This window comes from Pyxicephalus adspersus, chromosome 5 (assembly GCF_032062135.1).
Source record: "Pyxicephalus adspersus chromosome 5, UCB_Pads_2.0, whole genome shotgun sequence".
NCBI classification, from domain to species: Eukaryota; Metazoa; Chordata; class Amphibia; order Anura; family Pyxicephalidae; genus Pyxicephalus; species Pyxicephalus adspersus.
Window position 1 is genome coordinate 93,790,139 of NC_092862.1, and position 16,955 is coordinate 93,807,093.

Consider the following 16,955-nt stretch of genomic DNA (forward strand, 5'->3'; position numbering starts at 1 on the left):
ATTTATTTACATATTTTATTGCTTCAAAATATAGATATACATATGAAGTGTTTAAAAACGTTATGTAATTCTGATGAAGCCTACGGGTGAAACGCGTCAAGGACTGTAAAAAGCAATCTGATTTATATTAATACAATGTTTGAATTGTTTATTTGTCATTATGTATGTGCAAGTAATTTTTGTGATATGTTCTTAAAGTATTACACAATAAATTGTGAAATTGTAATATTTTTAATAGTGATTGTTGACATCAAGCACCGAAAAAATCCTTATTACACTTTAAAAATTTGGATTTGTTTCTAAAAACATACTTACTTAATTTTCCCTGGGCCTTGTCCATATCCTTTTGCTTCAAGTTTTCTATAGAAGTTTCTTAACTTGGCTTCAAAATCTCTTCTGTATGGGGAAGGAGCCCGTGCACTGGCACGTTGAAGCCCTAGAAATACAGAAGAAGAAAATATACCATTAAAACATAGGAAAATTGGACACAGATCTATAAAGATCAGTGTTTCCTATTAAAAATGGCAATAACAAAAATGCCAACATAATCCATTCAGACACTTAACTGATATACTTTAACTTATACTTGTTAGCTTAATGTCACACTAATGGAACTTGTATGTGTTGCTACAGGACTTGTTTATTGATTATGCATAATTATGACAAAGATCACTGGAACCCCTTTGTTAGAAACTTGTATTGATTCATTCATATAATATAATATGAAAACACTTCATTGCTTTATTTATATAGCAATATATATTTATTTAGTTGGGTTGGAATCAAGGGGATTGTACTGAACAGTTAACTTTTTTGCACATTATTGTAAATAACATTTACAATTGTCACATTATTTTTTTCATAATTATGAGTTTCATACATTACCTGGGGAGTTCTGAGGGGAGGAGCCAGGCGAACAGCGAGGTGAGAAGCTGTATCCTGGATGGAAGGCTGCCTGTAATGGGATGTATGACATGATATCTTCTTCAAAAAGGCTGCAAAAATACAAAAACATTTTTTCATTATGCATATCTTATATTGTGCAAGCTTTACAACTATTACATGCTAACATCCAAGTGGAGTTGTCAGAATACTGGTTGTAGGACCATTTATTGTTAATTTCAAGTTTATAAACTGTATTTAGAGTACTATCCATATGTACCAATAGTATAAGTTATTAGCAGTTATATTTCCTTTTTGTATACATTTTTAATAATGATTATGTTAAGGACTGAAAATATATTGCTATTCATTTTCCTTTTCCTTCCTTTTTTTTTTTAGTAAGAACAAACAGAAATATTGCACATTATTTTATCATTTGTACATTTTCATTTGTTTACCTGCTTAATCTTAGCTGCTCTGCTAGATGAAATGTGTTTTCTAAACTTAGTAGCTCAAGCTCAAATCAAACACATAGAGAGTCTATGAATAAAGCAGTGAATCTGTCACTCACTGAAACAATCCCAGGTGGAGAATCAGTTACTGCCACTGAAACATATGAACCTGCAAGATTCTCCATCAAGGAAGTGTTACATTCTTTTTTCCATCGCTTCCATCACTGCTTGATGTTTACTCAAAAGAGTTTCAATAAAAATCAGTCTGAAGGAAAACGGCTTCAGCTTTGTTCTTTCTAGAAAACCAAAAATACTCTGAAACCATATTTTTTTATATTCAATCTACTGTGTTGGTAAATATTCATCTCTAAATGGTAACAATGAAGAGCCATTAAGTGATAGGCACTGTTAAGGCGATTTCCTATTGATCCCAGACCAATATTTCCCTCTCTATCATGACCTCTGTTTTCAACGCGTTGGGAGTGAAAAAACATACGCAACTTAAGCATATATAGTTTTATCACTTCTTCTCAAATCTTTATTATCACATCACAGTTTATATAGTCAGACAACAAGGTGGAAGACACTTAGTAGTTAGTCAGTAACAAAAAACTTAAATAACAACTTCGCTGAGCAAGATGTTTCAAGGTAAGAAGCTTCAAGGTAAGGATGGAGCAAATATTGACCTACTGATAAGGAGGATGTAACTAGTTTCGACACAACTCAATTATTTGCAAAATATAGCAAAAAACACAAAAACAACTTAAATTCAAAACTCAGCAACATTATATTCCTTTCAGGCACCTTACAAAAAATATAGGAACTGTCCTTGTTGACCCCCATTTTGTTAAGCTTGTAACATGGTTGTATACAGGTCCACTGGTTTTACTACGTTTTGATACACTAACCTGGAACATATATATTTAGATTAGGGCAGTCAGGGAAAAGTCAAATGATTTGGTTTGCCAATATTTTGCTGGATTGATTCCACTTTTCAGGTTGAAATCAACCTGGGTCAAATTCCATTGAAGGTTTATTTTCTGAGGTGCTTGCAGTCTGTACCCTACATCTGTTATTCTCCACAGGCTAGATTCAATAAGCCATACCTTAGGCCTGTAGACGGTGCATAGTGTTTTTCACCCTGCTTTTTATTGTATTTGGTTGCCCTACAAACAAACTATAAACCATCAGGTGGTCACAATAGAAATGATTTAAGTTTTATATATATATATATATATATATATATATATATATATATATATATATATATGTATATATATGCAAAAGTGATATCTCCAGAATAAAGATAGGTATACATGTGCCAAAAAACATGTCCAATGCATATAACCTGGAAAAATTGTTTTCCCTAATTGAATTGGAGTTACACTTACCACTTTACATTTAATATTAAACTTAACATCTTCACTTACAATTAATATCTATGTTTATCTTCCTTCTGTACAGTGAATAAAATGTTCTACTACAAATACATCATGCATCATAGTGTGACCAATGCCAAACACAGACTCACAGATGAGAAATGCTGCTGATTATGGAATCAGTGTTTACACTGCTCCCTGTAAAACAATCCAGCTTCTGTTCATTTCCAATGATTGCTGTTGACTTCAAAGCCTTCTGAGAACCCAGATAACGCTTCACAGCAACTTAGAACGGATTTTGTGTGAATGTTACATTTCCTGATTAAACATGTTTTCCAAATTACAGAACACTTTAGCCTTCATCTGGAGTCACCAATTAAACAGAAATGATGTCATACACACCTGCAGCTTGCAACATAAGATGAAACCTGAAGTGATTTAATATATATTACAAAACTTTGTAGATGTAATCAGGAGCAGAACAAAGAACAAGTGAGTTTAAGAATCCCCTAGTGTCGGAGGTGATCTAAATCTGATACACTACATTTTTGTTGGGTTATTGTTGAAGCAATTTCATCAACGCACTGTACTTTCATATATCACCCATAAAACTATATACCTACAAGAATGTACCTGTCATTACATTTGATTAGGATGCCAGTGATATCAGTGATGGCTGGAATTTCAATTGTTTTGCAGTTTAAGTGCATAGAAATCCTCAATATGGTACAACCCAGTCTTAGCCCAATAAAATCCTTAAAATGATAGAACCAACTTCTACCTAATATGACATTGGGCTAATGCTTATTATAAAAACAAAAATGCATGACATAATATTGTAGTGCATTTTTTATTGCCAATATTCTATGAACTAAAAATTCTGGAATTTTTGTGGTTACAGAAAGCTAGCTGTCCTCTGCACTTAGAGATGAGAATGCTTTTATATCTACATGAGCCTCTAAATGTTATTATCTTCAAATACCACTCTAATTACGGTTAGATGGTATCACATCATCATGACATAGAGAGTGGTTGTATAAAGAGAATGATTTCTTAACATAGTTCTCTAACCACTTTTCAAGAAAAATCTCTTTTCCTTATTTTCCTTGCACATGATTGGTTAGACAAAAAAAAAAACATAACTTTCCTTTGTTTATTAGGTTTAGTAATTATCCACTTTGAAAAGTAAACATCCAAATATTCAGCTAGCCTTTTGAATGTCTGAGTGACCTTAAGACCTGCACTGGGCAAAAAAGGTTATAGAAGTGGTGCAATGGTGTAATTGAAGACACAAGAGGAGATTAATATTCATCCTGAGTTTTGCATATTGCCTATTGATACATGCTGAATTAGTACATGAATTAGTACAGTACCTTAAAAGAATAACTAAATCAGCATCACAAGACAATTTTTCAAGTCCATGAGTGCCCTCTGTTCTAATGTAGTGAATCTTCTCCCTGAAATGCAAAAGGAAATGTTGACTTTTACCTACCGATCTTTTGTTTTCATACATAGACTGTGTATATAACAGAAGAAATTGTGCACTGTGTATGCTGACAGAGTTTCTTGGATAATTGAATGCTGTAGATGTGTCTGTGTATGGGTACTTTACTAATGCAAAAAAGTAAACCCAATACCTGAGTGCATGATTTCTTGCTAAACTTGGTTGACGTTCCTGTAGCATTTCAAATATGTTTGGTTGTCGCAGGAAGGCAACAATCTTGTCATTATAAGCTGAAATGAGCAATAATAGAGCACAAATATTATACAGCAATGCCATTTGTAAAAACTTCTATCAATAAACTTGTCATTTGTAATCAGAAAAACCAATACATTTGTAATCAGCAAAAGCTGTGTTTTTTATTGCAATAACCTTGAGTAATAAATGAAAAGCCAGGTAATATAACCAACACAAAGATCCAACTTTAGGCTACCTTTATTTAGTCACAAAAACATTACCAATCAGAACTGATTTGATTAATACCTTTTTTAAAAAATGTAGTTTTTTTTTCATACTGTTTTCTGTGTATCTGATTCTAGGTAGAAAAAGGAAAGTGTTGCCTCATAACACTGCAGTGCCTCATAACCGCTGCAGTGGAGCGGACATGGTTGGGATTTTTTTTCAGGAATGGGCATGCATGCAAAGAAATCTTATTCCGCAAAGAAATACTTTGGTGGTCCACAGCTCTGGCCGGTCCGCCGGGCAGAAGAAGGACCTCGCTGGGAGGGAGGGCGCACCAGCCGGAGCCGTCTCCCGTATGTAATTGCAGGCTCACGGCGGTGGGCGGGTTGTTTCTCGGAACACAACCCACCCACTCTGGGAAAGTTTCTTCCCCTTTGAGTGACACATAGGCAGGGGTGTAGTGGGGCAGGCATGTCATGGATAGTACCGTACCCCCTCATTTTTACGACTACACCCCTGCTCATAGCAAGTCATTTGGAAACTTTCACCCAAAATGTTCTTACAGTTATGGCCCCCAGCAGATGTTGTTCAACCACCTTTCCTGGATTACTATACTTATCAGGATTCAGATTGGCTCCTATCCATCTGCCATCCAAAAAAGGCTAAACTGCATTTGCATGGACATGCAGGATAAAAAGCAGGATAAGGAATGTAAACAATACAGCAAACTTTTGAGTGAGATCACGGAAAGTACAGAGATACGGAAAAGGAAGGGTGGGCAACATCTGTTTAGGTGGTGAAGGCAAAAGGGTAAGGAAACTTTATTTGCAACCTTATCCCCATGCTTTAGAGTAATTCCATACTGTGTTCATGCAGGGCAAAGAACAGTGTAGTTCACCCCAATGATGTCATGAATTCCCCCTTCCTAGTTGTTGACAGCAACATTTTTACAACAAGTAGTAAGTGGCTTAAAAAAAGAGAAGACAGGGACAAGGGACTAGAACATCCTGTATTGTAACTTTTCACAGATGTCACCACCCATCCATGACCACACATGCACAATTTAGGAGTGTTTACTTTAACAAATATATAGTTCTGCTTTAAATGCCAAAAGGGCCATATTTGTAAACTAGATTTCACATATCATCTACGAATCTATTTATCAATATGTTTAATGTGTAGACTAACTTACCTAATGGTACTGATTCCTGTTGATGTTGGCTTCTGATTGCTGATACCAAGCTATTTCCCGGCCTGGCAAGCAGAGAAGCCCCTCTGTTTCTAGACACTTCTGAAGCCTGAAGTCAGAAAGAGGTATAACAGTTGCACTAAGAAGGATATTTAAAAATGCAGAAAAAACAATAGTTTCATCTGTTGGTTTGTTTTGCACATATAACTAATAAGGTGGTTGCAGGTTGTGTTAAATCATTTGTTGATGGGTTCCACTCAAAATGAAAAGGGCATAAGTTACTAATTGTGTAGAGACTGTTGCAGTTAAAATTATTTTGAATTTTATGAATGGGCTAGAATGTAAACACAGCCCATGATTAGAATATGAGATGGTCAAAAAAAGACAATGTGATTCATTCATATTGTTATTTCACAAGGAGTACAATGAATGGACTTTTCCTGAAGTATGACAATTTAAAAACATTTATTAGTACAAAAAATATAAGTATTTGCCATATCTCAGGAAAATATATGGTAAAGGAAACCTGTCACAAGAGAAACATGGAAGCCATTATCGCTAACATTTCCTTCCTAAATTGGAGCCAAACTTATACATTTAAGATTTACTCACTATATTTAGAACATCTAGAAATGTGTATTGTGTATAGCATTGTTCTTAAAATCTACATTTTGTACTGACTTTCTAAAATAACATGGGTCTTTGTGATATGTTACTATACCTAGGCCCTTCTGTTCTGCAGCCTTACATGATATAGCTGCAGTGTTAGATGATCCATAGCACTTCTGACTGACTGCAATTCCCACAACACTTGCTGATGTTCATTCTGTGCTGCTCACCGTTCACTTTGCTAGACAGAAATATCAGAGGACTTGCAGAGCAAAAATCCTCCTGCTTCTGCATCATTCATTTTCTACATATAGACCTGAATAGACCCATGATACGTATAAAAAGGAATTTTCACTTTTTTTTTGAGTCTCCCTTTCCAAATACTTATTCCAGGGATGTCTCCAATAAACTACAGAAACCAGTGGAACTTTGTAAGCCTCCATGCATTTAGTGTTTATTAGGGCTACCTATACCAACCTGACAGCTTTATTTTAAACAATCTCTACATTATTTTACCTACTTGCTATATATTAAACAGGACTAAATCTATAATAAAATACTTATAATATTCTCCTGGTTTCTTACATATACCTATATTATCCTGAACACAGATGTAAAATTAAGCCTAAGAAATGTGAAATTATGCCTATTACCTCTAAGCTATTAAAAAGTAATCATCATATATTGCCTAAATAAAACTTTCCAAAATTAATGAAGTTTAATAGACTGTTTCATTTATGGTAACACATGTAAATCTCAGGTTATGCTCCTAAATTGCTTTGTACAATCATAAAAAATTAATTGAGAATATATGCTGCCGTGCAGTCTGTCTCATAGGCATAGTTACAGTATCACTGTTTGGCTGTGATATAGATTGCTGGTGAGGTAATGGGCTATGGGGATAAACTACTAATGCTGTATCTTTATACTTAGCTCAGTATAGCCTATTTACTTAGTCATCAAATCATGCGAAAAGGAAATTATTAATTTTTGGGGTCCATTTACACTATCACATTGCGGTAACAAATAGCAAAATACACATTTTACTGTGTCTTGCTGCAATTTTGTGGTATTTATTTTGAATGGCATCCCAATACTCCTAGGCAGCCTAGCACAACACAATGAGATTCTGCTTTTGGTGTGGTTCTTTAAAAACAAAAATAGTACTTGTCGGTTTTTTCAAGGGTCAAGTGTGCGGCCAGCCAATTCAAAACAAGTTAGCACCGTGGATCAGTATGCCTTAATGCACAGTTATGTGTTCATGTGTTCATGCAATAGCATTCAAAATGACTCATTTACTAGAATGAGAGTTCACAATTAACACAGATCCAGTGGCAGTATGCAAACGTGCAACATTCTGGAAGGAGTTATAATAATGTATTTTCCTGATTTAACTGTGAAATGCAATGCTGTCACCTGCTATCATTGGAAATTGTAAAAATATTGCTTGAATTAGAGGTGGCCCTCAACTCAACTTTTAAATGCAAATATTTTCCCTAAGTGCTTTCAAGCTGGACTTCAATACATTTGGTTACTTGAGAAATGTACTGTTTTAGTGAACCACATTTGTTTTTTCGCCTTTTGAGACTTTTTTCATCATACCTCTCCAGCGCTATAACTTCTAAGTCGCTGAAGATGCTGTCTGTGTGTCAGGTGATTTGGAAGGCGGCCATTTTGAAGGGGGATCCGTGGATCAATGAATGTTGTTGCTCGACTATTATGATCTACAAAGAAAGACTAGAAAGAAAACAGAGTACATCAATGCTACTTTCAGTATATGTCTTTACTGTTCCTATTTTATCACAGAGAATAATAATGGTAATTCCAATCCTTTGACAACTACAGTCTATATCATTTGTGCTTCCCTACAACTAACTATACTAGTAGGGGTATGGTCCCTGATTACAATTATCATGATTAACTAATTATGGAGATCACTTTAAAACAAGAAAAGTGTGCTAAATTGATATACTGTACACCAGGGGTCGGCAAACTCCGGCCTTTAGGCCAGATATGACCTAGCCGGTAGTTTGATCTGGCCTAACACCCCCTGGGGGCGTTAGGAACTAACAGAGCCAGAGCCGCCAGAGCTCTGGCTCCTTGCTGTGGCTCCCCTATTTATTGCAGCCGGTGTTTATTCTTCTGCCGCTGCGGTAAATAGGGAACGCTCCCTGAAGGGAAATCCCACTCCTCCACAATGCATACGGAGGAGAGGGATTTCACTTAAAGGGGCGTTCTGTGGTGGTGACATTTGAGCGGGACACAGAGTTCAGCCTAGTGTGCTCCCGCCCACCCCTGAAATGGCCTAGTGGCCATAAAAGTTTGCCAACCCCTGCTGTACAGTAGAGCACTAAAACTTCCGTCCTAGAGAGAACATTTGAGAATAGTTTTCATGGTTATTAAATATTATCAAGCAAATATGTTTTTGTTGCAGTATCAAATGTTCCCTTTGTCTACTTGTCTACTTATCTACTTGTCCTAAAATTACTTGCACGTCACTTGTTTCCAGGACAAAGGAAATTTAAATGCCTTGAATCTTAACACCTAATACCTCGTTTACAGTTGAACTTCAAGCATTAACCTAAATACACAACTGCTTTCAGTCTAGTTAGGTAGTTGGAGAGATCCCCAATTCCACTACAGCAGAAGAATGGGTTGGGTGGAGCACAGAAATCCTGATGAGGCCTTTCCCACAAACCACTCTGTTCTCTCCTACCATCAGTATGTTCACTGTAAGTAACTGTGTACTGTAGCAAACCAATGCTGGCCCTCACCGTCTTAGTCATGTTGCTTTACAGGAGATAACAGAAGGCTGATATCAAGGTAAATATAGGTACTTACATAACTCAATTTTTGTTTTTAGATCTGCCTGAAGTTAAGTTCTAAAATGACATTGTATTATGTTAATAGCTAATATATTTGTTATACACATCCTGATTTACCTTTCCTTGTTGGTCAGTTTTTATTTCCCAGCCACGGGGTAGCTCAAGCCTTGTGTCAGCAAACATAATAATGAAGTTCACCAAATCCCTATTGTGCTGATAGCGTTCAAAATTTCTGGCATCCCTGCGAATTTTCAGAACCATGTGCTTCAAGCAGGTGCTGTTAGTGAAAACTCTGTAGGCACTCTAATGGAGAAAGAAAAACGGAGAAGGAAAGTCATTAAAGTAAAATTTCTTTAACATGTTGTGCTTGGCGAGTGGCTACAGATACTCCCTGAATCAAATATTGAGTCCCCACATTTTTATACAAAGCTTACGTTTACTCATCATACATATAAAGCTTTATCTTGTGACCAGGTGAAAGCAAGTTTTAATTTTGCCAAAACTGAGGGGATATCAGTAAATGTCACCATTTTGCAAAATACATATAATAGTATAAAAGCTATATAGCTAACCAAAACTTTGTTTAATAGTTGTTAAGTATGCATTGAACTTCGTAATGGCTTTCAAGAGCTAGGGACACTCATAAGTGCCATTCTTTGTTTCATTGTTCTTTAAAACTCCAAGGTACCATGATGATATAGACCCAGGAGGGGGATCAATGATGTCTTGAGTTCACAGCATTGTTCAGTTTAGAAAAGGACCAGCCCAAGACCATGAATCAATGTCTTTTGGTGTCACCACTGGAGAAATGGTGATTATTCCAACAAAAACAACTATTTTTATTTTTAAAGAGCTGAAAAAATATTGTTAAGAAAAAACAAACAAACAAACGGGGAAATGGACCGTAACATAGGTTAAGTGTAAGTAAAAAAGCTACCATATATTGTTCCTATACATATTGAAATTCATCTACATATCTTAATTTTAAATCCTAATGTAGTTAAACTTGTTGTGCACATATGAAAAGCTTTTTTATTATGCAACAAAATGGTCTTGAGTTGACCCTTCCCATCCTCAAAAATGTATAAAAGAGCATGGAGTTAAGCAGAAAACCAACTTTTAAAAACCTATATTGTTTTCAGAAGATACTCCTGTACTTACATAGTTTGCATGCAGCACTGTAAAAAATTCAGGGTGTGTTAAAAACTTGACAGCTGGAGACTGAAGTAATAAGGTAATTTTCTGGGAATTAATAGGTGTTAGTGTTGCATCTCTTCTTAATTCTGCAAAAGAGAAAGTGCAATAACTTGCTGTTAGAGGTATGCCCATGACATCAAGCATTACAGAAATGAAAAACCATTTGATCTCTGCTTCACAAGGGACCAGAATTTATGAATCCCAGATTACGGGTCAAGAATCCTTATGAACTTTATTACAGATGTGAGCAGTTTTTGTAAGTGTCAAATATAAATCAAGCAGTTGGTCACCTCTTCCCAAACACCAGTAAAAGAAGAAGTGAAAACTTGGCCAGGCTTTCATCTTTGAGATGAAGAGATTTTGTTTCACACTCAAAAGACTGTAATGTTGTTTTATACATGTTATCATGTTTCTGCAAATTCACAAATGAGTAAAACAGATTTTCTTGAGAGCTTTTTTATCGATATGTAGCAACACAACATTTGGAAAATATGTTCTTTTGTCACTTTCCCCATAAGCATATAAAAACACTTGTCCAAATAACCCATTTTAACTCAAAATCTTTAAAAACCAGAGTTGCTAATCTTACTTTTGGGTCCCTATATAAAGAAGATTACTTCTCAGACCGTTGAAGTCTAGTGAGACTTTATATACAATACTGTCTAGAAAGTAAGGTGATTGCTGGCATCACATATCATAGAATACAGGGCAGATTACCAGATTGGCATAAAGATATAATTTCAGATGACCAGCAACATTCAGTGGATGCTCAATAAATCTTGACTACAAAATAATACAACGATAATGTCTTGTCATGTCATCTACTGAGGCAGCAATACAGATTATAATTTAAAATCTTTTTTTAATCACTGTAGACATTTAATTGATCATAAAATTGCAGTTTATGAGATATGCTACACAACTGCCATTCTTATTTTAGTATACCCTATTACCATAGCATATGATGTCCATATGATATCCAGCTTACCTAGAAATTGGATTCAACATTACAAAAGAAATTGTACCAGACTGCCAATGGTTTTCAAGTGCCACCATCCTGCATTTTATTCTTGGTGTATATTTATATGAAATAGTGACATATGTGATTGGTCTGCTTAACACCCACTTGTCTAAAATTAATCTATGTATGCTGAATTTACTGAATACTTCAAATATAAGTAGGCCTACTAAAATCTATTATCTAACAAGTCACCATAAATTCAATTGTCTCTTAGGAAGCTATCACATTTTTACTAAATAAATGTGTACTTGATATTGGAGTTCCCAAACCCAAGTCTTTAGATTCAGGTTTGGAAAAATAGCATTGGTCTCATCTGTAGGTGTTGTGGGAGAGAATTTATATCAGCCATTGATAGTGTATAATCTTTGTGAAGCCTCCAAAAAAGGGAATTTATATATATAAAAACAATATGTGTAGACTTAATACACTGGTGCTGCTATCTTGTAGAAATGGCAAGAAGAGAGCTATAAAGCTAATCAAACCTAAAGCTTACGTTTTACACTTTTTTTTATTATTTCTTTTACAATAAAATAAAACGGTAGTACATTCCTAAGCTAAAAACACAAAATACAGATGTCACAGCTATTGTATATAGAAAATATGTAAATTATACAATAAATTCTAAAATAAAAAGGAAAAAATTTGGAGAAAATTTATGGGAAATACAAAAGGAAAAAGATAGTGGGGAACGAAAGGGGACATCACCGATAAATATCTAAACTATATTAACTAACTAAACATAAACAATGATCATTACAATTGTTCTGAAGTACAATCATGAAAGGTCCAAAGAATACTGAACTCTGCATTTAGGATTCCTTAACCAAAAGGTCCAATCTTTCCTAAATCTAGGTAATTTATGATGCATTGCTGCAAACATACGCTCATGCAGGATAATCAGTTTTTTCCGATATCTTACTATATATACCTAGGCAGCTAGTAAGAGTTGTATAATCAGATTTTTTTTAATTGGCTGGGATTAAATCCATAACCTATGTGTAAAACTGGCAATTTTGGAGAGGGTTCAACAGGAATTTCAGTTAGTTATGCTCTTGGGTTAAAAAATCGAGTTCCAAAAGGAGCGAATATTTCTACACTGCCAAAAAATGTTATATAAAAATCCCATTTCTCTACATTGTCTCCAACAAAGTGGAGATTGTGTTGGAAAGATCTTTGACATTTTATAGGGGTTGAGATACCATTTGTGGGTTATCTTGTGAAGGTATTCCCAATGGTTCGAGCATGCGTGGCTTTTAAAGTTACTTCACAGGCTTATTTCCAACTTGATAAAGAAAATTTATTACTGAGCTTGCCAAGCTTTTTTTTTAAGGAAGCAAAATAGGCAGTTTTTAAATAGGGAAGAGGAAGAGGAAAGCAGGAGAAATTTAACGAAAAACACACTCTGTGCTCTGTGAGAACATCTTCATGGAAGACTTTAGAAGCCAAAAGGAATAAGATATCATCCTTCCCTAAGCACCACAGGCAGAATACTTTATAAGTACATTGTGAAATGATTAAACTTAGGTTCAAGTCCTAAAAATGCACCTTGCATTTTACTCCTTTTAAATTGCTTTAGCCTTTTCTGTCTTGCTGTAATTGTATCACATAGTATACAACTGGACACAAAAATTGGGACATAAAGTTAGCAGGCTAAAAGTATATAGAGGAAGCATTAGCATATAGTGTTATAATTTGTTATCCTTCATAGATCCACTACCTTTAAACACAAAAGTACATACAAAACTCTAATTAAGGGGATATTTATGCATTTGTAAATTTTTATAGTGATGACCACATTTCTGGAATGATTAATGAATCATTAATTGCATTAGCAACATTATCTTAAAACTGAAATATTTTCTATCTTTATATTACTATATATATTACTATATACTATGAACTACAGTAGTTCACAGGGATTCTAATCCTTATTACAGTAAACAGCAATACCTGGATTTGGTTGTGACAAGTCAGTTTCAGAATCCCCAACCCCTGGAACTCTGTCAATTCTTCCACCAGCTTCTTCCTCTGGCCTCTCAGTTGCAATAGTCCTCTGAATATTTTGATACCTTCATGTAATAATGAAAACTATATGTTACAAAGGTAAAATTGCATAGTTGCATATGTGACTCTTTGGTGTTCAACATTTTCATTAATGTCACTAAAGGACATAACATCTACTGTATAATTTCAACTTCCTTATTCAGGCATGAAACAATGACGTTTGAAGAGGACAGAGCATAGCAGAGCAGTTATGTTACCCCTTCCCTAAGATGAAAAATCTTTATTTGATTTTTAATTACTTATTATTTTAATCCACTTATTTGCTTCAAGAATTCTGATATCTGATATACCCTACTTAAAGTACATTGTTTTGTTTATTTTACCTGCTATATGGAATTTTATAATGTGAGGAGACAGTAAGAACACACTACTTACAAATTTATATATATAGATATATAAATCTCTGCTTGAAAATAATTAAATATCAGGCAAAATTGGAATGCAATTGGAATATACACCAAGCTACATCAGCTTATAGGATCACCCACAACCTCAGCTGTGTTTAGCAAAATATTTCTTCTGCAAGTCATGCACACGGCCCCCTCCCCCCCTCAAGCCTCTGTCCTGCACAGTAGAAAGCAGGGAAGTCCGTTCGTATCTTGGAGTCGTCTGTATGTCATATGTCAATAACTGAGGGACTACCTGTATATGTATATCAATTGATTTGCTTTGGTATAATAATTATCTGGAGTTATTCATTATTCAGCATGCTGGATTTTGATTGGTTGTTACTTTATTTGTCTATTGGTTGTTTATTTGTTTGCATGTGAAAATTGGTAAAATCTGATTTTTTTATTAGCTTTTTTTATACAACAATACACATTTAATTTGATCACCGGCCAATATGGTACTGCTGTACTGGTATTATTGTAATGAGGTTACCAGTTTTTCAGATGCTGCATTTCCTTTATTATTATTTTTACAGTGCTACACACCTTCGGTTTAATTGTTCCATCTGCTGGATGGACCCAGATCTACTTATTCCATCTGGAGTTGCAGCTGTTGTAGGTCTCTGCCATGTTGTGGTGCGATTCACATGATCCACATAGAATACCCTTCCATGGCTATCAATGCGAGCCTCCCAGTCTAGGTTTCATACAACAGAATTAAGGTGGGTGAAAACTGCCAACATCAGCAAACACAAATTTGTTTAAGAAATACCAATATTCATATATTGAAGTGAATAGGATGTATAAAGATGTAATTACAAATAAAATCCTTTTTCATGCATATGTATTTAATTTGTTTTTACAGACAAGGTCTTACTTGGTGGAAGCGGCTCATCAATGGTTGGGTAATGATGGTGATCTGCCCGGAGAGAAGGTAACTGACTAACAGTAGTGGCATTATGTGGCAGTGGACATTCACCTGAAGAATAGAAGAGCAAGGTGCACAGGCACAGAGGTTATTTGAATGCTTCCATTCTAATTTACATCAATTCCATTAACACATATTTCAATTTACATCACAGCATTTCAAGTTAGCTGAAATAAGAATTTCCACATAAGAGCTGTAATCTGGTATTATCAATAAATATTATGTATATATTCTTTAAATAAGGCATTGCTTAAAAGTTCGCAAACCTTCAAGCACTGCTATATATACTTTCTATGCTCTAAGGTCCATGACCCACTCACATCTGTGTGCTACAACAGCACTCCTGCAATAAGTCCATCCACTTGATTGGGCTTTTTAATCACAGCGGTACAAAACCAAAAATCATACCTGCATTATTTTCATTCCACCACATCATACTATATTGCATTTCCCTGCATCACTGAAGAAAGTTTGTGGTGTACTATTTAGAATGAATGCCATCATGCTGCGCCACTGTATGAGGTGCCACATACTCCAGTAACATACCTGAAGTGTTTGTGTTACCACAATGCAATATATGAAATGTCCCTCAGTGAAATGTGTTTCATTTATTTTCTGATGTCGACATTTAAGCTAATCTAATTTTTACAGCAAAACCTCTTCAATTGAAATAACCACTTAATGCATTCAAAATTATTTCTATTTGTTCTAAATGTGTATGTAGATCTATTTGGGGGAAAGTATACCGACATGCACACTTACACTGCATTTACACATATATAGAGAAGCCTGGGGATCTCTAATGCTAAATCATGTTTCTTGTGTCTCAACGGTTGTAATTTAAAACAGAAATACTAGACCATATCTTATAAACTGTTATAGTATTGATTAAATAAATCCTAGGAATAACATGACAATTAAAAATAACAAAGCTTGACAAAATGACATTATTTTGGCAAGGAAATACATGTAATTCCCAATTAAATGTAATTCCCAATAGCCTATTTTGTACTCTCCAAGGGGTCATTTGTCTAGACCTACTTTGCAGATCCCTGGCTGATGTATTGAAACTGCCTACTTTTAGGACAATAAATATTCACTTACATATTGTACAATCAAGATGGAAATAATTGTACTTGCAAGAGGGATGATTGGTAAATAGCTAAATCTGTTAGATTTGGTCCTTACCATACCCACCCAAACATGTTGCCAATCACATGCCTTACAAGTCAAGAAGTGGAAGCATTGGTCAGATCTACCCATGTGTAAAAATATTAGCATGACACAAACTATTTAGGTAAATAACCTGTGTGTAAATGGTTATTAGTGATATAGTGGTAGCATAGGAATGCCTTAAATACACGTGCATATCCTTTACTGTTATTGTACAAAATTAAAAGCTAATTGAAGCCATGCATTATTGTTAAGTAGTCAGGCTGCATAAGTAAAGAACGTGCATGAGTTTGTTTGTTTTTGTCGAAAGTACTTTACTTCTACAAGCTGCCCTGAATCAGCAGCACACTGAAGATCTAAAGATCTAGACCAACTGACATCCTACAGTGGTGGCTAGTATAACACCATATAGGTACCTAAAAGCATCATTAGAGTTATATAGCTGGCTCTGTAAAATGGTGTTGGTCCCAATAGGAGGTCCAACAGATCGAGGAACCCCTAGCAATTTGAAATTGGTTTCAAAGAACTCTGGTTGGGGATGGCTGATCTAGACCATAGCTCTTTTTTTATCAACTTTTTTTTTAAACAACAATGTTCCAATCCAGAACAGAGATGATGACTAAAGGACTCATTTTGGACCATTGCTTTTACATGTTCCTCCTGGAAACCCAGAACACTGCTATGTGTACCAGCATAGGTCCAGCCTTCAGTTTGCTGCAGCAACCGGACAACTTTAAGTAGTAGTCAAGCACATTTCAAACACACATGTTCTGCTGATTTTTTTTACACTTTAGTTCTTGCATTTTTTTTTTTTTGGACCAGTTGACCCAACTAACTTATCCTTATTTTACTTACAGTTGGCAATACCAAGATCGAAAATGTAAAAATAACTTACAAGAAATAAGTGACATCAGTATTACTGAAATATTACTCACCAAAATTAA

The 16,955-nt window shown here is 35.0% G+C and overlaps 1 protein-coding gene across 3 annotated transcripts in view; it reads right to left on the bottom strand.

Annotated features, from left to right (window-relative positions):
• The window catches only part of HECW1 (HECT, C2 and WW domain containing E3 ubiquitin protein ligase 1), a 154,752-nt gene that overhangs the window by 23,155 nt on the left and 114,642 nt on the right, over positions 1-16,955 (bottom strand). For all 3 annotated transcript variants that reach the window (XM_072412159.1, XM_072412160.1, XM_072412161.1), the window contains 11 exons: positions 14,788-14,889; positions 14,457-14,607; positions 13,408-13,526; positions 10,401-10,522; positions 9,357-9,542; positions 8,017-8,151; positions 5,809-5,914; positions 4,351-4,447; positions 4,087-4,170; positions 886-995; positions 316-436 (listed from right to left, as the gene is read on the bottom strand). In XM_072412159.1, the coding sequence (XP_072268260.1) occupies positions 316-436; positions 886-995; positions 4,087-4,170; positions 4,351-4,447; positions 5,809-5,914; positions 8,017-8,151; positions 9,357-9,542; positions 10,401-10,522; positions 13,408-13,526; positions 14,457-14,607; positions 14,788-14,889 (1,333 nt within the window). The remainder of the gene's footprint in view (positions 1-315; positions 437-885; positions 996-4,086; positions 4,171-4,350; positions 4,448-5,808; positions 5,915-8,016; positions 8,152-9,356; positions 9,543-10,400; positions 10,523-13,407; positions 13,527-14,456; positions 14,608-14,787; positions 14,890-16,955) is intronic.